This window comes from Taeniopygia guttata, chromosome 11 (assembly GCF_048771995.1).
Source record: "Taeniopygia guttata chromosome 11, bTaeGut7.mat, whole genome shotgun sequence".
Classification (NCBI taxonomy): domain Eukaryota; kingdom Metazoa; phylum Chordata; class Aves; order Passeriformes; family Estrildidae; genus Taeniopygia; species Taeniopygia guttata.
In genome coordinates, this window is record NC_133036.1 from 4,447,618 (window position 1) to 4,472,543 (window position 24,926).

Sequence of the window (24,926 nt, forward strand, 5' to 3'; positions counted from 1 at the left end):
CACGGCCTCGCTGCGGCCGCCGCCTGGTGCTGGGCGCCGCGCCGGAGACAATAGCGGCCGGCAGCACGCATGCTCCCGCCCCCGGCCCCCCCGGCCCGCCGCCCTTAACCCCTGCGCCGCCGCCGCCCGGCGCTGCGCTCGCCGCCGCCGCGGGACGCGGAGCCGCCACCGCACCGACGAGCGGGTGCTGCCCCGCGGAACACAACCCTCGACCCACGCCACGCACACATCTTGCTCTGTAGAGGGGCTGCGACCACCCCCGGGCCTCTCCGGCCAGAGCCCCTCTGGAGAGGCCGGGCCCGCACGGGGACCCCCGCCCCCCTCGGGCCGTGGGACCCCCACCGGCTCCACGGGACTCGCTGCCCGTGTTCACCGGGCCGGGGGCGGTGGGGGGGTGGTGAGCGGCGGGACTACATCTCCCAGCAGTCCCCGCACAGCGCGCCGCAATGCGCAGGCGCGGTGCAGGCTCCGCCGAGGCGGCCCAAGATGGCGGCGCGCTGGAGCAGCGAGAATGTGGTGGTGGAGTTCCGCGACGCCCAGGTCGGGGGGCCCGGGGGCTGCCGCATTACCGCGCCGCGGGGGCAGCCCCCTGCCGGCCCGTGACGAGCGGAGCGGGGGGAGGTCCCGGCCCGGGAGGGCACGGCGGCCCCGCGGGGCCTTTCGGGGCTGAGGCGGTCTGGAGTCGTTTGCGCGGAGATAACGCCTTAATTCACGGGACACTTAATTTCTAATCTTAATTAGGTCTTGTATTTTTTTAAAAATACATTTTCAGGCCTAACATACGATATTGCCACTTCCCACACGTCTCTCCTCATTTCCTTTTGCTGGAGGAGCTCAAGGCCAGCGCCGATGGGGCCCTGAGCAGCCTGGGCTGTGAAAGATGCCTGCGTATGGCAGGGGGTTCGAATGAGAGGAGCTTTAAGTCTCTTCCTACCCAAACCGGTCTATGCCTCTGTCACTTTTCACGGAGACTGTTACAGCTGTCTCTCTGACAAATAAATTGCTGAGTGTTGTTGATTAAAATAAAAAGTGGCTTGTTTTTTTTTTTTTTTTTTTTTTTTGTAAATGGCAAAAAGGTCAGCTTTTGTTTTTGAAGCTGATGGTGATAGTAGAACTCCGCTCAGAGTTTGTTTGCTCACATGCTGTTGTAGAAGTTGTTCTTACATCCTTGGAAGTGTTCATGGCTAGGCTGGACAGGGCTTGAAGCAACCTAGTGAAGGTGTTCCTGTCCATGAGAGGGATTTGGAGCAAAATGATATGTAATGTCTCTTCCAACCCAAGGCATTCTAGGATTCTATGATTCTGTTCTAAGAAATGTGAGGGTCTTAAGGTGTTGGCAATAGCTTAACAAAGCTAGATACAGTGGGGGAACTATGAGATACTTCAGCAGGAAAGCCAGAAAGATTAAAAAAAATAGGTCTGGAAGCTGTTTTGTCTCATTTGTCTTCTTGTGCTGGAGCAGTAGGGGCTCTGCCTTCACCATTGCAAACAGAAGCTTTGAATCCTGTGTTCTGCATCCAGCCGACCCTCTGTAAGCTCACAAAGCTTTTCACTTTTGTGCCTCAAAAGCTTTGTATTGGTTTTCCTCCCAGAAGCATTAAAGCAGCCTCGTCTGCTACTGAGGATTTGTCCTCAGGAAACCAGTAATGAGATATGAGGGTACATCTTCCTACATCACAGATTCATGTTGCATCTGGCTCAGGAGACAGGAGGCCTCATGACTTTATTGCTTACTCATAATGTCTGCTGTGTGGGAGCAGAAGGGACAGGTGTTGCCACCCCGTGCTGCAGCAGTTGGTTTCAGTGTCATTCCTGCACTGGCACAAGCCTTGGCAGAGGGTGAGCCTGGGGGTTTCAGTCACTTTGCTTTACTCTGGTGTGATCTTCCTGGAGCTGTTCTGACCTGCCTGCTGTCCCATATGAAACCAGAGAGCTGCTGGGGCTGCCAGGCTGCTGCTTCAGGCTAAACTCATTTATATATTTGTGTCTCAGCTTATTTTTAAGGAGTCTGCAAGAATATTTTTGCAGGTGGGAAGCCTGAGCTTGAGAATTTGGAGCACCTTGGCTGAAATCATCCAGTACCAGTCTTGAGCTCTGCGTGTAGGCCACACTATCTCCAAAATCTCTACCCTAAAAACAACTTAAATGGGAACAAGAATCAAAAGAGTGGGCAGGTGTTACTTTTATAGTCAGTACACCTCTGGGAGCACTGCAGTTGTCTTTGTTCACCATGCTGGAGCGTGTCATGAGAAAGCTACAGCACCCAACCTGTAGCACATCAGAAAATCACTGTGTGTTTTGGGGCTTGTGTTACCTACAAGTGTCATTTTTCTGTACAAGCTGACAGAGGTGGCACTCTGTATATTGATTTAAACAGGACCCACAGGCTCTTCTTGGGCTGTTGGCACTATCAAAAGGAGAGCAAAACTCACCCAGTGCTGAAATGGAACCATTTGTACCAACTTAGTGTGGATGGGAGGTTAGATATGCAGGGAATTGGGATTGCTTTTTAAGAGTTTGCAGCTCTTGAAAAACACCATAGCTATGTCAAATTGGGTTGGCGTGTTACCTCTCAGGTGGAGAGAATGAAGCTAATTTGAAAACTAATGAAAGTTCAGACATGAAAAGGAGTTTTCCTTGGCTTGCCTAGCAGAAATCAAGCAAAATGCAAAAGTAGATGCTCAAAGTCTGAGAAGATGCTGCCTGGACTGTGGGTTCAGAGCAGGTTCTCAAATGTGTAGTGCTCCTGCTGTGCTTACTGATGTCATTGTTTTTCATGAGCAGCAGTTTTAGCTATCCACAGTGTTGTTTTAGGACAAAAACTGCTTTCAGGTTGGTTTGTTCAGTTTCAACTCCCCCCTTCTGGAAAGTTGTGCTGTGAAGACTGACATATCACTATACCAAGCGCATTAAATGACAGCTGTTTGTTTTTTTTTCCCTGTGCCTAGATAAGGCTCTTGTATGATGGGGAACTGTTTGTTGCTGTAAAACAACTTAATTTGTGACCCATCAGAGTAGCAGCCTGACACGTGAAACTTTTTACATCATTCTGATTATTCATTACATTTTATGATGCTTGGTGCCTGGAAAAAACAGTTTACCAGTGTTCATTATTGAAAACAATTTTTAAGGACTTAGGAGATCCTGGTGCCAAGACTAGAAAAAATAAACTTGTATATGAAATTATCAATCTTTTTTTTTTTTTTTTCTGTCTTGAGAAAGATGGCTCCAACTGTATGAAATATGTCTCCTGACTAGCTCTTTATCACATGAGAAAGCTCTGATTATTGTAGTGGCTTTAGTGATCCTCATTTTAATTTCTCAGAAGAAAAATGTATACCATCTGGGCAAATTTCTTTCTTCAGATGATTTGTTTTGTTTGGTTAGTTGTTGTTTGTTTGTTTGTTTTACTATAGATTCAGTAACCTACTTTTTTGCAGGTTTTATTCTGTGTTTTGCAAGGTGCTGTGGAGTCTAGAAAGCTGGAATTGTTTCCTTATCATTTAGAGATCTTAAAACTAACTGTTTATTTACAGCACTAGCTTTAGGACTAGTGAAACCTTGCTAGAAGATTGGACTTGCTGCCTAGGAAAAAGTAGTGAAAGGGAGTTGTTCCTGAAACAGTGAAGTGGAGAAATGAGCTTTGGTTTACCATGAGCTCCTGCAGAAGCTCTGCAGGCAGCAGTAGCTGTTTGCCATGTGGTCTCCAGAGAAGAATGGGTCCTTGATGCTGTTTTACCCTCACTTGGGGTATTTGCAAGGAGGGGATTGGCCCTGGCTGAAAAAGCTCAGAATTTGTGATGGATCTGTCAGATCTGACTGAAATGGTGTGGTATTTCTGTGTTGTCTGTCAGCTTTTAGTAATGCTTGTAAATAGTAACTGTGGGACATCCTGAAGCCTTGCTACATCCATGCTGAGAGCACATAAATTCCTGAACAGCAGCAGGAGATAACATCCTGAGCCTTCAGAGAGGTGGCTTTGAAGATGACAGCAGTTAGTGTGAAGAATGTGGGGCATATTCTGATTTTTGCACTGTGAATGCTCAAAACTCTATTGAAGTCATATCTATGTTTATGGGCTGAACTGTTCAGCTTTCCAAGTAAAGTCTTCCTTTATTCTCTTGGCATTTAAACAAGATGATCAGCCAGTTCATTCTGCACAAAAAGAGGGGGAGACAATATCCAAACAGTCCTTTTTAATTTTTTTTTTCCTAATGGCCTTTAAGTTATCTCATAGCCTTCTTTACAAGCAATGCCAAGTAAATTCTGATGCCTCTTGGCCATCTCTCATTTTTGGAGACCAGCCATACACAAATGGTTGCACTTCTGTCTCCCAGTACATATATAATGAAATCTGTCCCTGCAATGAAAGAGACTGAGAAAGTTCCTGAGCAGGAGCAGAGGCTGATTAATACAGATTATTCGAGATTGCTGATTGAAAGACTGCAGCTGTGATTGCCATGGCAGGGAGAAGGGAGCAAGGTCTTAGTGCTCATGATGTTGTCTGCCAGGTTTTGTTTTCAGTTGATGCTAACAGACATGTTTCTGTGTGCTGTCCTGCACCCCAGAATCAATCACTACACCCGTTGCCCCTCTGTGCTACTTTAAGGGGATGTTACTTTCCTGAACTCCTCCCTAGAGCCATATGTTTGACTGAGCAGCTGCTCTGACAGGTATGATTTAATTTTGTTCTGTGTTTCTCTTGAACAGGCGACTGCGATGTCAGTGGATTGCCTGGGACAGCATGCTGTGCTCTCGGGGTGAGTGTGACAGTCCCTGTTGGAAGTGTGACAGTCATTTCCACAAGCCAGACCAGCAGCCTTCAGGCTGACCTCAGCTGCAGAGTTGATGGATTGTTTCAGAAAGGTGCAGCTGAATTCTGTTCAAGGTTTAATGAAACTGATTCTGGGTCATGTTCCCTATGGGATACAGATTGGAGACAGCAACAAGAGCACAATAAAACACTGGTGTGGCTTTCCTGGTAAATTCCTTCCCAAATCCCCATATGGGAGATGGAGCATCATGAAGTACTATTTGGATTGTCTTGAAATACAATTAGATTATTTCCTAACAAAGCTTGTCTCAAATATTCCCATGGGGCTCTCTGACCTGCTTCTCTGCTGGTTCAGTGTGGGATGATACTCACAGACACAGTAGGTGCCACAGACTTCCAAGTTGCCCAAGTTTCTGGGAGAGCTTGGTCTTATGTATCCACCTCCAGAACAAGTCTTCAACCAGCTCAGCAGTGCCTTTCCAGCTCATGCTTTTCAGTACTAACAGCTATTCCTGTCCCCCTGTCAGTGACACAATTGACACACCAATTAAGATGTTCATTTCAGAATCTTGTGAGTGTAGCTGATCTTTGGTCAGCCTTCAAGGAACCAAGTCCTTTGGTACAGGTTAAAGCAGTGCTCACTTCCATGTCAGCCCTTAATCTGGCAGTGCTGTACAGGAATAACAGGAGGAATGGCCAGTGCTCAGAGCAGCTGTATGGTCACTTTGCAGCTGAGAGATGATGCTCATGTGGGTAATTATGTAGGGTTCATTATGTTTTGATGCTGGTCCTTCATAGGGTTCAGCTGGCTCACAATTATTTCTGGGCAGTTTCTCTTGCTTGTAAGATGAATCACACAGGATGATACCTTGCTTTGTGGGGAGTTGGCCACATCCAGCATGATGTATGAGCTCAGGTTTGCCACCAGGCAGAATTATTTCTGCTGCAAATAGAGTTAGCTCAGGTAAGTAATGGAGCCAAATCTGTGCAGGACTGTGTCCACCCACGTTAACAAGCTGCTGCAGCTGCACATGAGCTCTGTGCAGGTGTTTCTGTACTATTGGTGGAACCAAGCCCTCACACTGGTGTGGAAAGAAGCACCCACTTAGAATCTTTGTCAAGGCTCATTAACTCTTGCTCAGGGCAACCTATCCAGGCTGAAGCTGTTGAATTGCACTCCCAAGCATGTGCCGCTTAGGCTCTACTGCTGCAGCATTAGGCCTGCAAAGCCTGTTTGAATGTGTTTGCACCATTTTCCAGAACTTCCTTTTGTATCCAAGTTGTCTGGGTTTTTCTGTGGTGTAAGGTATCTGACATTTGCAGATCCTGTTTATTTTCAGCGTGTCTTGTGTTTATTGGGGGGTTTTGGGTTTTTTTTAAGTCCATTTTGAAGTAGGTAATCAAATGTAGTCACTATTTTCAGGAATAGTGTTTTCACTTGTCTCATGAAATGCTTCTCTTTCGGTTCTTGTGCCTTTAGACACAAGGCTGTAATCTCCGTGTGAGCTTGGGGTTTTGAGATCAGTCCTGTGAGACGCAGCCCCTGTGTGTCTGTGTGTCTTGCAGCCGCCGTTTCCTCTACATCGTCAACCTGGATGCACCAAACGAGGGTCACCGGAAGATCTCCCGGCAGAGCAAGTGGGACATTGGGGCGGTGCAGTGGAACCCCCATGACAGCTACGCCTACTACTTTGCAGCTTCGGTAAGTTCATTCGTTTTAAAAGCTGTAACTCATCGTTTTCCCTGGTCTTTCTTTCATGGGTGAGCCTCTGCAGAGCTGGAAGGCTGTGTGGAGCTGGCACAGACATGCTTCTGCAAGTCAACATTGCAAGATCAAGGCCTAAATCTGATTTACTGCCAGCGAGGCGTTCTGCTGGATGGCTCTCAGTTATTGGTTGCATCTAGTTCTGCTTGCTTGTCATTTACAAAATGCTTTGCCAAATAAATCAAGCATCCATGTGGTTCTTTTCTGGAGGGAAGTGCTCTCTTTCTGATTTCTAGTCTGAGATTTGTGCACTTCTTTAATTTCTTGCTCTTTGCTGTTTTGTTTTCACCTCCCTACCTTGCTGCTCGGCTGTGGTGCACCAGGCAGTCTGTAAATAGCACAGGTCAATACTGGCTTGTAGCTTAGGGTTTGCAGCTGGGTGTGGACTGTATGAGTGAGGAGTTCCATGAGGCAGTGGGTTGGGCTGAAGAAGCAGTAATAGCTGTGTGAGACTGAGTGCAGTTTTCAGCTCTGCTCTGTACTTGGTCTGTCATGCTCTGCAGCTTGTTCACCCCAGGCTCTGAGCTCTGCCAATGGAAATCTCAGTCATTACCCACAGCACCGTGGCAACTGGCACCAGCCAGGTGCAGACTGTTTCCAGGGTGAGCTGCCTTTTCTGCTGTGCTGTCTGCTTTTATGACCTGAGAGTCCTGGATTAACTAGGGATGGAGAAATCTCTCCATCTATTTTTTTGAGAAACACCTAGTTGGAGGTGATTTCTTAGGATTTTTGTTCCTTTTGCTTCCTGGATTTGCTGTTTTTAATTAAAGGCAGTTTTAAAAGTGGACTGGTGCTGTCAGCTGGGAGCCTGTTTGCTCTCTGACATTCCCCAGCCTGTCACTTTTCAGCTCTGACACATGACTGAAGTCTTAAAGCTGCCTTCAGCAACAGTCTGCTTCTGAGCAGAGAGTTAGTAAAACTGGCAAAAAGGTGTCCTTCATTGCCACTTCAGGATACAGTCTGTAGAAACCAAAACCAAATATGGAAATGCACTGGGCAGGCCACAAGTGGAGCAGGAAAGCTTCTTTTCAAACACACTCTGAAGACAATATCCAGTGATGAGTTCATGCTGATCTGAGCAGGACCCTGCTGCAAAAGGGAGCTATGCCCATCTCACCCATCTGAGCACTCCTGCCTCTTGCTGCTCTGAATGGATTCAGTGTGGAACAGTTGTTCCACATTGAAACGTGGTGTAGCTGGCATAAAACCTTGCTGCTTCTATTTATAAACAAAGATACAATGAAGATTTAAACATAGTTGCTGACACACACTGGTTGAGGAATCCCCAAGATGAGATCAGGCAGCTTTTTCAGTTTGGATCAAAAATACCACCTTTCAAGCCATTTCACTGTCTTGTAAACAGCCCAAGGGTCTTCCCTTTCTGCATCCCTGTGGATGGAAAAGGGATATAAAAGGCTGCCATCCTGTTTGCCAGCAGCATCTTCTGTTAATTGGAAGTGGTACAGGCAGAGAGGAATCTGTCCTTGTGTTTAGCTTCTTTCCAAAAGCGCTTGAGCAAGTTCTTTTGCTGTGATTGGCTGTGTCTGCCCTGTGGTTCAAGCACGTTTTTGGGGACTCCTAAGCTGTTGTTTCAGAAATGGTGTTGTTTTCAATCCTAGATCCTTGTTTTTTCATTTCAGATTCTTGAAGAAGAGGGTGATTAAATTGTTGGAAGTGAATACTGATACTTAACGAAAATCACAGTTTTTTTAGAAAATGCTCCTGTTGGGAGGAGCAGTCTCTCTGGTGATCATTATCTTGTGTCTTGTCTCTGGAGTCCTGGGTAAATCCCATTGGGTAATTTCAATCTACCCTTTAAATACTTCTGTCAGTGGGAAACATGCAAGCAGTTTTTTCTTGCCCTAAGCAGCCCTGCTGTGAGCAGTTAGAGAAATGTCATATATTATTGCTGAGCTGGGATGAGACCTTTTATTTCAAAGAAAGCTGTAATGTTTTATCTATCTGCAAGTTGAAATTCACACAAAGCAGTTTTGGGGTAGGAAGAAAATTCACCACCACAAAAAAAACTGCCACAAAAATTGTAATGTAACAGTTGGACTCAGTGCTTTTAGAGGTCTCTTCCAACCTCAACAACTGTGTGTTTCTGTGAAGTCTCTTATCTTTTCCCTCATCTATCTAAAAGTCTGAAAGCAAGGGGCTAATGAAAATATCATTTTAAGGTCATGTTCTTTCAGGTTTTGCAAAATCTGCAAGAATTTCCAGTCATGATCAACTGTGCTTGGCACTCTGCATGCACCCACAAAGGCAATTCCCGTCCCAGAAAAATTAGATTTGGCCTGGCCTGAAGTGAACCTTGATTGAGACAGAACATGAATTTACAGCACAATAACTAGTTTCAAGTAACTTTGCATGTGGCTGCATTTGGGCAAGGTTTTATTCCTGGAATGAGTGAAAGAATCCTGAGCAAAGTTGTCATTGATACATCTGATTTGCCATTGTTTTTTACAGCCAGTGATAAACGCTTAAAGCTTTTCTCCTGGGCTGGCAAGGATGGGGGAGTACCCTTGAGGAGGTGTCCTTGAAGCCATTAGACTGTATTGTTTGTGTTTGGCAATGGCCCTGATTATCCCAGAAGGGAACTGAGAGAGAGCTGAGGATAACCAGTGGTAATCCATCATCGCCCTCACCAAAACTTCCACTTGTGTGTCTAACAGACTGGCAGGGTATTCTTGCAGAGAGAATTTGTCTGCCTGTTGCCTGCAGTTACAGCATGTTTTTAGGAAATAAAGACTCTGAGAACATAATTTCATGGAAAGATTTTGCAGTGTGGGATTTTTTTTCTAGTTATCTCGAGTTTTAAGTGGGTGTAATTAAAGTGTAAGCTTTTGAAAGTCCTTGCAGCCTGTATTTCATCTTTGCTCTCCTGCTTTGGGCAAGGACTTGGCTAATCACAGCATGACTCATTGTTAACTGAGGTTGTTCAAAGTGAAGGGAACCTGGTCCTAACACGGAGATCTGTGTCCTACCTTGTTGGCCTGAGACTGTCTCTCCTTTCTTCCATCTAATTGCAGAGCAATCAACGTGTTGACCTGTATAAGTGGAAGGAAGGTAATGGGGAAGTTTGCACATCTCTGCAAGGACACACACGTGTGATCAGGTGAAGAGCAAAAAAATGCTGTGGTCTGCTGAGTGGAAAATAATGCATTGTTTCATTGAAGCTGAATGTTTTGGTCCTGGCCCCGCTCAGGCTCTCCTCTGAGCCTGTTTTTACTCACTTCTCTGGACTGGACTGCCTTCCCATTTGGTGATGATGTCATGTGTGAAGTGGTTCACCCTCTCATGGCTCCCCCAATTTATCAACTTAGCCCTTGATGGCTGAAATGTCATTGCCTTAGGCTGCTGTCCTTGTAAAGAGCAGCAGCCATCATCTGGGAAACAGCATGTTTATTAAATTGAATCCCAGCTATGTTTCTGTGTGATAGCAGCTTAATTAAGGCAGGTAATCCCAAAGACCAAGTTAGAGAATGTTACAGTGGTGCAGGGGAGATTTTTGCCTCGTTTTAAGGTCGCATTTCAATGCTGGGTTGGAAATGCAGTTGAGGGACTGCTTTTACTCAAGCTCCTGACTGTGGGAAGTATTTTCAGCCCTTGAAATGACAGTTGTTTGGGCTGACTGGAGGCTGTTTGTGTCCCAGGTGCACTTGGTGTTCCCAACAGGGAGGCATCCCAGAGTGAGGAGCTGATGCCAAGGATGTGTGGTTACTGAGAACTCTTTGAGACAGTGTCCCTTTGCCTGGAGGGGAAAGAGCACACACACAGTAGCTGTAAAGTTCAGGACTAGGAGGATGCTTCACTGGAATTTACTTAGAAGCATTTCATTGCTTCTTGGAATTTACTTAGAGAAATTATTAAGATCTTGCTTTTTACTTTAAAAGTTTCAGTAGATGTCACGGAGTTGATGTGAAGTTGTTGGAGAATGTACTGGCAGCTTGTGAAAAGTTGATGCAGCATCTGTCTGCTTTTCTTTGCTGATCTATGATTTTGCATTTGCAGTGACCTGGACTGGGCAGTGTTTGAGCCAGACCTACTGGTCACCAGTTCTGTGGACACATACATCTATATCTGGGACATCAAGTAAGAATCAGTATGTTTCTGCATTTTGGGGAAATCACTAGGACTCTTTTCTGTAATTACCAGCTTGCAGGGCAAAGCACGCCCTGATGGCTGCTGCTCTTTAGCTGTGCTTCCAGGGGCTTCAGCTATTTCCCATTGTCTCCAAGATGACTTCTGCTCCCCTATTTTCAAGCCGGTTCAGAGCCAGTGATGGGCAGTACAGTTAAGCTTTAACTGTCTGGCTTCGCTCCTTCCGCTCTTCAGATATTTCCTTGGGGGCTTTTCCTGGAGCCCAAGGTTGTTCCTCAACCTGCTGGGGTTTTTTTAGCTCAGTTAATGAGCACCATTTCATGATCCTATAGCCATTTTCTACATAAATTTATTTATTGTTGCTGGTTCTCCCTCAGTGGTAGGAAGACTGACAGTGGTATTCAGGAAGGTTTTCCTGTTTGTACCTTCCCTTATTTCCTGGTGTTGCTTTCTGCTGTGAGTATTTTCAGGGTAGGAGGTATTTCCAACTATATGTCCAAATTTAAGCTGTAGATTTTACACCTGACAAGCAAGGAGCTGGGACTGGGACTGCTGGGTTCTCTTGCTAGCTGTACAGCTCTTTATGACCCCCAGCAAATCACATTGTTCCTCCCTTGCTCAGTTATAATAGGAGGATAATTATATAACCCCACTGCACCAGGCTACCCGGAGGCTTGCTTAGTTCCCATGAACAAGCACTTAGATCCTTGCTTAAATGGTGCTTGAGAATGACAATATATTATTAATGTGTAATTAAAAGACACAGAGATACAATAACTGCCGGTTGTTTTCCTGTGATACTATCTTAATGCCAAGAAGAAAGAATAGAGATGTCTGAAGGTTGTTAGCAGAACTCCTCCTTTAACTCTATTGTGCCCTTACATTGTTTTGTGTCTGCCTGTATCACCTGCCCAGAACTGCTTCCTTAGGCAGTCTCTGAAAGCCTCCACATCCCACTTGTGCTGGGAAAGGCTCTGAGTTTGCTGTGGCACTGAGGTGCTGGTGCTGCTGGCCTCCAACAAATTAGCATCCCACTGAAGTGACTGTCTCTAATGACACCCTAAGGAGGTAGTCCTGCTGTAAGGGCAGCTGGAAATTCCCCACTTAATTTTTCATACAAAATAACTTTTTGATTAGGCAGGAATTCTTGGAGGGAGAGGTGCAGTCCATTCCAGAAAATGTTCTGCTTTTCAGCAAACAGAAAAAGCTGAAATACAATATTCCTTATTTTCACTGTTACTTTTCATGAAAGAACAGGTGAAATCCCGAGGAGCAAGGCCAGGAAGTAAGTTATTGCCTCGATCTATGCTCTGGCTGCTAGGAGATGTCATGGTGCCACACTGGTTTCTGCTGCTGCAGAATTTGGTTTGTAGACAGACAGAATTTAGTCTGCACACAGCTGGGCTGCTTTTTCACTAATTTTGTTATTATATGCTAGACATGAAGTTTTTGCTCTGTAGTACCTACTCCATCTGCTTTGAATCAGGATCTGCAAAGGCTCCACAAATACATCCAAGTGGCTTTTGTTGAGTGCTTCCAGAGCTCTGTTTGTTCCTTTAATCCTCCTTGGAAAGGTTGTTTTGTTGCTTCCCACAGCAACAATTCATGAGCCCTGTTTCCTTGCCTACCCAGTTGCAATATGCCACACTTTGTGTATGTTTCTCCTCCCTCTAGTCCAGTCCAGCTCTGTCTTCTGTCCTAAACTTCTTGCTGCATGTGCTGACTAGACAGGATTGTAAAATGGTTTGGGTTGGAATGGACTTTAAAAATCTAGTTCCATCCCTCTGCCAAGTGCAGGTACACCTTTCAGTAGACCAGGTTGCTCCAAGACCCATCCAGCCCGGCCTTGAATACTTCCAGGACAGTTGTCCTCCAGCTGGTCACCTTTATTCCATTTAATGCTGGTGTATTTTGGTAAGCAGGAAGTACATTAGGTCTGAAGGCAGCAATAACCTTAGTGCTGGAATAGCAGGAAGCTCACTGGGAAGGCTGGACTGTGCTGTGTGTACTTACAGTGGCCACATTGTATTTCAGAGACACCAGGAAGCCCACAGTCTCACTCTCTGCAGTTGGTAAGTCTGATGTAGGCATTAAACAACATTACTGTTGCATGCCCCTACCCTTTTTCCTCCCTCCCTTCATGCTCCAAGGCCAGGCTTGGCAAAGTGCAGGAGTGCCACTGTGTGTGATTGTCCCATGTAGGAGCAGCCTGAGAGGCTCCAGTTCACTTCTGTTAGAGAAGCAGAATTCAGAAGAGATGTGGAGCCCCTTGAGGTTCCCAGGCATGGTACTTGGAATTGCTGCCCTGACATTGGTGAATGGCCACATGGAGCCTCCTCCCTGCTTAACCACCTTGCTGCACTGCTTGTCCTGGGTTGCCTGTCTGTAATTTTCTCACGTCCTTTTATGTTTGATTGAATCAGATGAGGAACTAGACCATACTCCAAGCAGCTCTCTGTGCCAGCCTGTCCCCTCACTCACTCAGGGTTGGATACAGCAGCTGGCTGTATCTGCTTCCCTGGGGCACCTGCAACATGCAGGGAGCACATAAGGTGCTGTCTTTGGGCTGTGCCTTCTCTGGAAAGGCTCTTGTCCTGGCTGCTGGCAAGGTGTGTGTCCAGCCCCTGCCATACCACCAGCTGGCAGGTGCTGCATGTCTGTCCTCACTGGCTGGAGCTGGGACTGGGCACGGATGACGAGCAAAACGTCCTTTCCCTGAGTTACTGTCCCCAGTACTGGAGCGAACCTCACAATGTGTAACTCTCATGCTCTGCTGCTTACATCTCCTTTGGCTACACGTCTGCAGCAGCTCCCATTCCCCTCCCAGCCAGTAAACCTCTCTGTCACAGAAATGCAAAAAGCCTTACTGAGTCAGAGAGAAGCAGTGGTCAGTTCTGATGTCTGGGGTGAGGTTTCACGGCTGAGCCAGCCCAGCAGCCTGCTCCCCAGAAAGCTTCCTTGCTTCCTTCCTCCCTCCTGTGCCTGCTGCTGTTTAATGCTGGTCCAGACATTTGTATACCCTTCAGTGAGTGGATCAAATAAATCAGCTGGCAGTCTATTTGCAGCTTTTTATCCCCCAGAATAGCTTTTTGCCAGGTTGTCAGGATGAATCTGCTCACCATGCAGCAGGAGGTGGGTAGTGGAGGTGGGGAATAGCAGGCTGAGATCTGTTTAGCTTTCTCATGGATCTCACCTTTTTGATAGCTCAGAAGGTTTGAAAATACTGTCAGAATACGGATGAACAGATGCAGTATGCTTACAATACCTGAACGATCCTCATTAACTGAAGCTGTGCTTTGTTTCTATTAGAAATAACCACCCACATCTGATTTGACTGAGTCCCTCTTGATACCACATATAAGTCATATCTGGACCATCATCCAGTTTCTTTACACTGTTATTGGTGTCTTTGATTTCTCTGGTATATTTTGACAGATAAACCTTCTGGTCCACATTTGAGCTAATGGACATGAGTATTCTAATCAGGTACAGCCCCTTGCTAGAAGATGTGATAGAGATCTCTAGGCATGCAACTGGAACACTTTGCTGTCCTGAGGATACAAATGATACATGGAGGAACCAGGAGTTAATAATTTTCATGCCATCCTTCATGCTGGCTTCTGGGATATCCTTCCTCTGAACTGCCTTTCCTAGGCTAAGAGCAGCTCTAGACCCAGGCAGTGGGACTACTGTGCTCTTTTCTCTTTAATTGCTTGATTTGGCCTGCTTTGTTTGTGCTGCAGCTGGAGCTTCCCAGGTGAAATGGAACAAGAAAAATGCCAACTGTTTAGCAACAAGCCACGATGGGGATGTCCGAATATGGGACAAAAGGGTAAGATGAGGGATTTTTGAGCAGTCTGTACATACTCCCACGTACCCAGTACAGATATTCCTCTGGTGACAGATAAATACTGAGGAAATGTACCGCTTTATCCCAGATCTCTCTTGTGGGTCAGGTTAAACTAGAGAGAATTGGGAGTCCAAGAGCCTGAAGAGAGTGTCTAGTTAACCTCCTTCCTCAGAGACTGTACCCATTACCATTTTCCTTTTGATCTCATAGTACTTAACTGTTGAACTGAGTATAAAGTATGGTTAGGGCTGCACTTGGTGACTGGTATTTGCCATACCTTCACAGAATTTTTTCTTCAGCTACTTCTGCTGAGCTATTTGCCGTTCCCCAGCAGGAGTGGTTGTTCTAACTGTCTTGCCCTGGTTAAAGTCTCTTTTTATGCCAGAAGAACTAGACCAAATTTCAGGTGTCTATGCTGAGAAGGACAGTGTCTCTCTTTGCAGAAACCCAGCACTGCAGTGGAGTATTTGGCAGCTCATCTCTCCAAAATCCACGGTCTGGACTGGCATCCTGACAATGAGTATACACTGGCCACTTCCAGCCAGGACAACTCTGTCAGGGTAAGTGTTGTTTCTGCAGTTCCTGCTAGGAAATAGGAAAGATGGTGGAGCAGATCCCCTTCTGCTGCTGCTGAAGTTTTGGGAAGTGCTTTACCATTGACAAGATCTGGATCTTTATTGTTTGGTTTCTGGCCACCTGGTGTGTTGAACCAGGACTGCACTTTGAGAACAGGCGGAGACGTCATTGAAGAGTGGGTGCACATACGTTTGCCACATATCTGTGGAGGTTAGGGCAGTACTGAAGCTGAAAACAACTGTCTCTGCCTGTTGCTTGCCAGAAAGGAACAGACCACACATGCCAGAAGAGCCTTTTTCCAGAAATGCATGTTGCCAGCCTCAAGCTGATTATAGCATCTTGAGGGAGACATACTTCAGCCCCTGGAGTTTCCAAACTCATGTTGAGCAGGATTATCAATAAGAGACTGCCTGCAAGCACCGCTGTGCAGGGCCTCTTACTTGTGAGGAAATAGTGTGCTTTGTATGCCAGCCAAATGGAGTTAATTCACATTGAGCTAAGCTCTGAGGCAAATGCAATTGATGTGTATTCTAGCAAAGCAAAAGGTTAGATTCTTCATTAGAAAATTAGCAGTAACAGCAGGGTAGGCTTGCCTCCAGCCTGGACTGGCACATTGTCTGACAGCCTGCAGGGTACCTTGTAGCTCTGAAAGCCCAAGCAGGCTGCCTGTCTCCCTGCTCTAATTACTCAAGCTATGATCACTGTGAATATGACCCCAAAGTCACTCATTTTCTAAGGGATGCTGCCAGATGCTGATAGCTTGGTATTTGTCCTTTGGGGCTGTCTCTGTTGTTAATGAATGGGATTACTAATGATGATGTGGGCACCCTGGCATGCTGTTTGGTCTTTTCTATCTGCAAGCCACATGGAAAACTACAGCCTGAAAGTATAGCCAGCTGACTCCTGCCATTGCTTGCCTTTCTCTTGGTTTGTTCTTTTTTTCAAGTTCTGGGATTACCGTCAGCCTCGGAAATACCTCAATATTCTTCCCTGCCAGGTTCCCGTCTGGAAGGCAAGATACACGGTCAGTGAGAAACTCCCACCAGTTCCACTTGTGCTCTGAGAAGAATGCACAAAGAGACATTAAATAAAGAACTGCCATAGGGTTTCTCTCCAGTTCTGCTTGTGCACATTGTTAAGTTGATTTTAAAAATCATTCTTGGTGCCTATAAGGTGTAGAAAAGCAGCATCCACAATGGGGGCATTCAGGAGAAGGAGTGAGCGAGCACCCACCCAAGTGAAGCAAAGGCTCTTAATATCAGTCATAATCCCCAAAGATCTGAACATGGCCTGAAGCCAGTGCTGTGCCTTGAATCTTGATCCCCTTTCCCTGTCCAAACTGCAAGGAGTATAGGACTGGTTTCCATGTTCCTCTGAGCATCGTGGAGCTGCCGGGACTGAGCAGTTCTTGCAGCTCCAGGCAGATTGCAGTAAGGATTCCCAGTGAAAAGTCAGTGGTGAAATCCCTCCAGCCTCACAAATGAAAAATGAGGAAGCAGCAGAAAGAAGTTACTCATCTTAAGAGAGCTGCATTGAGTATCTCAGTGTATTGTATCTTATCCCTTTAAACACAGTGGTTTTGCACAGCAATTGCCTTGCACCTTCCCCGGTTTTGGCCTGGTTCTGTTTTGTGCTGAGCTCATTTAAAGCCTTTGCATTTGTGTTGGTGGGAATAGGGGAAAATGAGAGTATGATAATAGCAGCATGGGAACATAACTCTCCTTGGCTAACTGGAAGTGTGTTTCTCCCTAAGCCTTTCAGCAATGGACTGGTGACAGTGATGGTCCCCCAGCTCCGTCGGGAAAACAGTCTCCTCCTCTGGAATGTCTTTGACCTGAACACACCTGTCCACACTTTCGTAGGACATGACGATGTGGTGCTGGAGTTTCAGTGGAGAAAGCAGAAAGAAGGTGAGTTTGGGGTTGAATGTGCTGTCTTCCCTACACTGTGGCTGTCAGCAAATGAGGGGTGTGGAGACCTGGCTCCTGGTTGCAATGCTGTTGCTTTTTGGCTCTTGCCTTTCCTTGAAGTAGCTCCTGGTTACTTCCTGCCCCCCACTGCTTCCCTCAAACTACAGCTGTTCTGTACTGGTTTTATGACAGTGCTTACAGAAGCACTGCCTTGTTTCCATGCTAACAAAGCAAATCTACCAAATGCTGAGTGGGTCAGTGGTGACTTTCATTACTTCCACTCTCCTGGGAGTCTCTTTGGATCAGCAGCCTTCAGCATATCCCAGACCACAGACCCAGCAAGCACACCTTATTTGTCTGCTGCAAGACAAGGGGGGAATAATGTGGGACAGGGAGTCTGCTGTTAGAGTTCAGTCCTGCCTAAATTTTCTAGTGTAAGCAGCTAAGAATAGGAGATTCCATACCAGAGGTTGCATAACCACACAGAGCACAGCTTTGTTTCCAGCACCTCAGCTGCCACTGACAGAAGTATATGTCTGGCTTTGGTGTCATTTGTGCTACAGCTTTGCAGTGCCGTGTGAAAGTGCTGGTCCAGGCCTTTCTCACCAGCTGCTGGGGCCAATCAGTTAACTCACCTACTCCTCCATGACTTGATTTTTCTCTTTCAAAAAGAGGAGAGCAGTGGAGAGCTGTGTTAGGATCTGGAGGCACAGGCTAAGATAATTTGTGAATGAAGATTGAAGCAGGCTTAAGCTACAGTTGGTTGTCTTAGCTGCTTTAATAGATACATACTCAGGCTTGGACTTCTCGCTTGTCTCAAGAAACATAAATCAATCACACAAACATTCCGAGTCTGCTTCAGTGTGGAGACAACCAAGATAGCACAAATTTCCTTCCACAGAGTCTGTTGTGCTGTATTTAGACAGCCCCTGTGCCTCAGCAGAGGGGAGTAGGAAGCAGCTGTGCAGCAGCAAATTCTTAAGCGTAGCAGCTGTTTGACAAGGGAAACTTAAAACTCTATCACAAGACCTAAACATGGACATAAATAGGTCTGTGTACCTCTCCCTGTTGATAGATAGTATGTGGTTAGATCTATTTCCTTACAACCTGAACTTGGCATCATCCAACTCTTTCAGAAGCAAGAAGAGGAAGGGCAGAACCACCTTCTCATTGCTTAGAAATGTTTTAAAACTTATAACTCTTGGAACAGATATGATGAACTAAAAGATATTTTCACTTTACAGTTACAGTTGAGAAACATTTATTTTTACTATACTATTTCTTCTATTTAAATAAACATTGCTGTGGGTCTTGTTTATTCTGGTTGTGTCACATTCACTGTACTTGGTGCTTTTGGGCTTGTACATCACAGCCTGTTTAGAGGTGTGGTAGCTGTGGTGTGAGGAGGCACAAAGGCTAATGTCAATTTGAAGCCGAAAAGGACTCGCTCTGCCTTTCAGTTTAGTGCCTTATCCGTTGGATGTGCCTGCTGGCTTGTTTGAATATGTTTACACTGAACACAAGGCTGAGATAGTCTCTGTTTTCTGGTGGGGTCTCTAATTGTTTCTGTCCTCTTTAGGCTCTAAAGATTACCAGCTGGTTACGTGGTCGCGGGATCAGACCCTGCGCATGTGGCGGATTGACTCTCAGTTGCAGAGGGTATGTGGACACTGTGCTTCTTGAACCGTAGACACTTTCTGACAGCCTAGATTCACCTCCCCTTCCTTGCACTCCCAGTCACTCCTCTGGTATCATAGAGCTGCAGACACAGAAGCCAGCTGCTGCTTCACTTTCCTCTTCAGCTCCAGCCCAAAAACATCCCCAAGGAGATATGTGATGGATCCTCTCTTTTGAGCCTGTGTCTCTAAAGTTTCAGTGGCTGTGCAAGGCTGCTTTGGTGTGTAACATTAAGTGCAGAAACTTGTTTGGAGAAGGTGGAGAGTAGTTACTGCCTGCATTGCCTCTAAAATGGCATGTCCATGGCTGCAAGACTGCATTTCTTGGTGGTTTAGGTGCCAGGTAAATGTAGGGATTGTGCCCTCCTCTACCTCCCTTTGTGTCCATTGCCTCTAAGCCTGGGGTGGGTGGCATGAGTGTGTGGATCTGCAGCAGTTACAGATTCTGATGCAATTACTAGAACAGCTGTGCTGGCTCATACCAGAGGTTCATATGGCCATAGTGGGCCACATGGCTCTGTCACATCTTCAGCTGGTATCTTGGGAGGGGATAAGAAAAAGGCAGGCATGAAGTGATGTTTCTCTCAAATGCCCTATCAGCCTCCTGCAGCTGAGAGGCTCATTGAGTCTGGCATCTTTGTATTTGATAGAGCTTGATGAGTGTCACTTCCATAGGTTTGGTCTTTTTTTTTCTTGGACCTTAAACATCAACTAACAAAGAGTTTCATGGTTTTTCTGCATGTTATGTGGAAAACCAGATAATTTGTTTATTTTGCCACCTAATTTAATTCCATTGAAGATGAAATGAGCCATATTCTCTGTGGTACTGATGATTCTGTAGGCCTTCATCATATCCTTCTCAGCTGCGTCCTTTGTCAAGTCAAAAGGTCTTGATTTAATCCATCCTTTGTACTAGAACTTTGATTGTCCTTTTGCCTTTCACAACCCTTTTTCAGTTCTAGTATATACCTTTGGGGATGGGGATCTGAGCTTTGTTCTTTCCAAAGAATTCTCAGTACTCAGTTTAGTTTGTAAATTGTTTGGCATAATTCCATGAAATCATCAGCTTAGTCTTGCTTCTACATCTTGTTCCCTCAGCTTGAACTTTCAGCTTGAAATTTTTCCTGATGTTTGTTGCTTTATATTTATCTGAGCCAAAGTTCATCTTTCATTTTAATACAGTTGCTCTTGTGAGGTCCTTCTGTGATTGTTTGCCGTCAGCCACACTTGTTACTGCCCTGAAAAACTTGGTGGCATCAGCAAACCTGGTCATGTCGCTATTCACCTCCTATTCCAGGTTTTTAATGAATATGTTGAGAAGCATGTGTCCCAGCACAGATCCTGCAGGAGTCCTGCAGGTCTGTAACAAACTTTCTCTGTGAAAAATGACCCTTTACTCCTACCTGATATATTTGTGAACATTTGATTTCTTTCCTGTCTTTAAATCAATTGTTCATTCATGTTAGAGCCTTTATTTTTCCTATACTGGCTCCCACTCTTTGTCCTCATCTTTGTCTGGATCAAACTACACACATGATGGCATGTTGCTGGTGGCCAATGCTGTAATTTGCTACATCACACCATTATCCTTTCTTTCCCCTTCATCTTCCCAGTTTTCTTGTGCTGAACTTCAAATCCCGGGTTTTATAGTCTCATTTTGATACAGGACCTAGAACAGTAGGACCCTATGTATATACCTGGGTCTCTGGATCCTACTGGAGTGTAAATATCAAATGCAGAAAGTGTGCTACTATTAAATTAGATCTAAAAAATTAAACATGTTTTAACAAATTCAAGGAATTGAAGCAATATGAGTTTTAGTTTTGACTAAAGGTAAACCTCTATTTCTTAGACTGGCCCTGTCAATTAAGTGGCTTTTGAAATGAGCAGGAGATTTGGCCAGGCTGTCTGAGGTGACAGAGTTGAGGGTACTGGAAAATGAAAGATGACCTGTCTTTGTCACAGGAGCAATGCAGTCTTAGTCATGACTGTTGCGTGGATAGACCCACCTTGCAAATCCATCTGTCTAGAGAAGTGAGTTGTTTAGTGGTGGCTCTTCCCACAACTTGAATTCTGTTGTGCAGCATGTGGGTGTGTTTGTTCTTTTCAGCTCTGTGCTAATGATATCCTGGATGGAGTTGAGGACCTCATTGATGGGATTTCTCATCTGCCAGAGCCAGACAAGACCCTTCACCCCCAGGACACGGAGCCCCAGCATAACTCTGGACACGGGGATGAGGAAGGTGAGACAAGTGGTGGCTTGTGGAACCTCAAACACCAGCATCTTTGGGTTGGGAAGAAGATATATCTTGGCATAAGAAAACATAGGCAAAGCACAACCTGCCACTGCTTTAAAGGTTAATGGATTCCTCATCAGGGCAGAGGAAAAACTAGGAGTTCCTCAGAATGGTGCTTCCAAGGTTTTTGTCTTCTGACACAATGATTCTAGCTGTAAAATAAAGCTCTTCCTTGTCATGATTTTCATTTAATTGCATGCTCTTTAGGTTGTTGTTGTGGCTTGTTGCCAAAAGTAAGGCAATCAGAAAGTAAATTCTGCCTTTTAAGAATTTACATTAGTTTAAGCCAAGGGATGAGCCTTCAGAGGAGGGAGTGTGTGAGTTAGGCATTCTGACACAAGCTGCTTACATCACACCTGGTACCTAAACATTTCTGCTGGGGTCACTGTGTGGACTGATCTAACAAGGAGGTGTTTGCTGGTGTCTTCATCACAGGTAGATATGGAGACAGGTCATGAATTTTTGGTCATGTATTGATGGAAGGTGGCTGAAGGTTGACAGAGCAGGGGGGGAGGGATAGTATCTCTGGCTTCTGATATACTGAGGGTTGGATGGGAGACACTGACAGAAAGTATTTGACACTTTGACAGAAAGTCCCTACAAGGAAGGGACATGAAGGAGGCTTAGTGTGGTTAAGGCTCTGGCCAAGTTAAACATTCAAGGTTAGTGTTTGAACAGTGTAAGTACAAGGAGAAGAGGATATAGCATTACATGGTGATGTGCATGGAAAAAAGGTGTCTAAAGGGATTTCTACGGCTACACAGAGAAAGGAGAATTGGGTGCACCAATGCCTTTATGTCAGTTTGGGTTTAAATTCACAACTCCTTTCAGTGTTGCAGGTATTGCCACAATGGATCCCCATGTGATGGGTTTATGGGGAATTTGATTCTCCATTATGCAATTTGATTCTCCTTTTGGCTTGCCAATAAACTGCAGAGAAGGGGAGAAAGTGGCCTTTGAATAAAGGAGCAGTTGTGAGGTCGCTTAGTGAAAGTATCTCTTCCTAACTGTAAGTTTCTTGCTCAGCAATTGCCAGTGAAGTTCCTCTCTGCCTTCTGTCCTGTGTGGCAACAGAACAAGTTTCTGAAAGCCATCAGAACTCCTGTCAATGTCAGGGTTTTATAAGATGATAGAAAAAGCCCCAGATACCTGTGCTCCCCTTGAGCAGTACTTCTCGGGCAGCACAACCTCTCTTGCTCCAGCTGGGAGCATTCTCATTATGGCTGCCTGACCTCTCTTTTTTCCAAAAGAGAGAGTTAACTCTTCTACTGTCCCTGATGATGCACATCCAAACATCCAATATGGTTTCTGTGTGGGCCTGGTTTCCATGTGGTTTCTTCTTTGGTTCAGACTTTCTTCTTTGGTTCTGTGGCCAAAAGGAATGAATATGGCTCTTCTGTAGCAGGGTAGATTTTTCTGCAAGTAATATGACTGCAGGATTAAGGCACAAGCAAATCCCTAGGTAGGAATTTCAGTTCTTTCTAGCCAAAAAGCTATTGTGGACTGTTGATGTTTCACACTGGGGGTGGCTGCATTTCAGCTGCAGACAAAGCCTCCATGTTACATTAGTAAAGCACTTTGGGGGATCTTTTGAAGAGATCAGTGCTCTGCAGGTGAATGAGAGAGCCCCGGCTGTGCCTTCGCTGCACAGCTCTTGCTGCTGCTTATAGAGGAGCTTTAGGAATCTGTACAAATGCGTGGCTTTGGAGGATTAAAAACTAATTGGAAGGGAATGGGAGGAGAAGACAAAGGGAGGGTACTGCCCATACTGGGAACCTCAGAGATGGCTTTTCAGTAAGCTATGTGGTGTCTTGAGCTAGAAATAATTATCTTCCCTGAGGGCCACTGATCTTCCTTTAATCTCCTTTTCAGCTCCCTTTTCTGGAATATATCTAAGCACTGTAATAGAATTGCAAACAAGAATGATTGGCTAAGCATCCTACCTATCCAAATCCAGCAACCCATTGGGTAGTGGTAATACCAGATATTTGTCCCTCACCAAAGTCAGTAACTTCTCGGTGAATGCCTGTAAAAGGTCAACTTCTTGCATTTCTTTTCGTTTGTTTATTTTTGCTGGGAATAGTCTGTGCAACGTGATATTGCAAGTGTGAGAATGACAGCTGAAAAATCAGGACTTCCCTTCTGTCCCTGGAACCATAATAAAATATATTTGGCCTTCTTAGGAAGTGGTGCCACAGCAAAACACCCTTATGGAGCTACACAGCAAGAAGCAAGGCAAAGGCCAAGCACAACTACAGGGAGAGACCAATTCTTCTGAAACTCAGTGAAGTTTGTTATCTTAACCGTAATTCTTTGTGTCCTGCAGTGCTTGCCTGGCTGTTTAAGTGTGTTCTGGCCTTCAGGGGTTATTGTCCTCCTAAAAACTGCTGGAACTGTAGAGTTAGACACAGTATTTTGATGAGTCTTTAAAGGCTGTTAAAGCACTAGAGTGCTTTGCAACATTAAGTGCAAATGGCTGCTGCAAATGAATTAAGCTTCTATTAGGACCAGAAATACTCCCTGCTCTCTCCCAAAGCATTGTTATGCTTTGGAAGCTTTCCCTGAAAGTCAGGAATGGTGGGTTGTTAGTCCCAAAGACCAGAGCTCCTTCTGGAGACTGCTAGGGCTGCAGTTCTTTCCTGCTGAACTGAGATGCTCCAGTTCAGCTGATTGTGACTCTGGCAGGGAGGAAAAAGGGTCTCACATGAGAAGGCAAGGACCATTTAGGACTGTACAGAGTACAGGCAGGTTCTGTACCCTTCCTGGGAACCCTATCTGCAGACAGCTTTGGATTTTTGAAGAGAAGGGTCAGAAACTTGCATCCAAACAGCAACTGAGACTCTCCAGCTGACAAGTCTTTGCCAGATAAAACTCATACCTCCATGTGTCAGAAAAGCAGAGGAAAGCCTGCTGTCTTGGCTGCCTTCTGACATGTGAAAAACTCTGCGTGTTATAGCTTGTCTGAACTTGTTTTCCATCTTTCCTGTCAGCCTTAAAAGAAGATTTCCTGAATGACCCCCTGGTGGGAAAGAAAACGGACCAACTGGGGCTGCCTCAAACACTGCAGCAGGAGTTTTCACTGATCAATGTGCAGATCCGAAATGTCAATGTTGAGGTACAGAGTTTCCTTCTGCTGGCTTGTTAGGAGGGGCTGTGGGCAGGCTGGCTTATTGGAGCCTTTCAAGGGGAGCCTTCTTTGCTGCAGTGACTGCTGTCTGTAAACAAGTTTTATTTTGAGCTGTTGAGATCCTCTTGGCCAGGGGTAGTAAGAAAGAGGATAATCCCAGACAGTGCTGTGAGAGAAATGTTTCAGCACAGTAAATACTCTGGCTGATCTTGAGAAGGCTGGATGGTGTTTTCTTCTCTGCCTAGACTGTGGAGTGGAAGGTGACTTGTTCCATACAGTTGATCTCATTTCAACTGCTTCTGAATCCCATCTGCTGAGCCCTCCCTATCCTGAGTTCTGTCCCTCAGTTTTGCCCTCTCCTTGCACTCCAGACTCTCCTCTGTGCATGGAGGCTGACTGGAGGCACAGCACTGAACTGGGCTGGGAGGCTCAAGGTAGCTGCCTGTCTCCTTTCCCCAGCCCTGTGGTTTCACAGCTCATGGCATGGTCCTGATGTAGTTTTCTGAGACAGTGGTGCAGGATCTTAGAAGGTGCCTGTTACTGCTGCGCTGGCCAGGAGCTCTCCATGACCGAGTGAAGTGGGCTGGGGTGCAGTGACTGCTGGGAGCAGGACCCCTTTCTTGGTGACACCTGGGCTGGCCACGGTCTCTGGATGCTGGATGTCAGTCTGCTGGTGTGCGCTGAGCCTGTCCCCATCTGCCTGGGGTTTTTCGCTGTCACTGTGCTCCCTGCCCTTGAGAACAGCAGGACTTTGTCTTATGTGCAGAGGAATCAGTCCCTCAGCATGAATTTAAGCCACTATAAGTGTAAAAGTCCTGGGAGATCTAACTAAAAGCCAATTGCTTTT

General features: G+C 45.7%; 1 protein-coding gene across 3 annotated transcripts in view; it reads left to right on the forward strand.

The window, feature by feature from the left end:
* The first annotated feature begins 190 nt into the window (after window positions 1-190).
* WDR59 (WD repeat domain 59) overlaps window positions 191-24,926 on the forward strand; it is a 48,930-nt gene continuing 24,194 nt past the window's right edge. For 2 of the 3 annotated variants that reach the window (XM_030282452.4, XM_030282453.4), the window contains exons 1-13: window positions 195-540; window positions 4,711-4,760; window positions 6,341-6,476; window positions 9,572-9,657; window positions 10,554-10,634; window positions 12,678-12,715; window positions 14,387-14,475; window positions 14,937-15,053; window positions 16,016-16,093; window positions 16,823-16,979; window positions 18,559-18,638; window positions 20,766-20,898; window positions 23,943-24,067. In XM_030282452.4, coding sequence (XP_030138312.4) covers window positions 487-540; window positions 4,711-4,760; window positions 6,341-6,476; window positions 9,572-9,657; window positions 10,554-10,634; window positions 12,678-12,715; window positions 14,387-14,475; window positions 14,937-15,053; window positions 16,016-16,093; window positions 16,823-16,979; window positions 18,559-18,638; window positions 20,766-20,898; window positions 23,943-24,067 — 1,224 coding nt within the window. In that variant the 5' untranslated portion in view covers window positions 195-486. Of the gene's footprint in view, window positions 541-4,710; window positions 4,761-6,340; window positions 6,477-9,571; window positions 9,658-10,553; window positions 10,635-12,677; window positions 12,716-14,386; window positions 14,476-14,936; window positions 15,054-16,015; window positions 16,094-16,822; window positions 16,980-18,558; window positions 18,639-20,765; window positions 20,899-23,942; window positions 24,068-24,926 lie in introns of all 3 variants that reach the window. The other variant, XM_072934328.1, reaches the window with a different exon arrangement.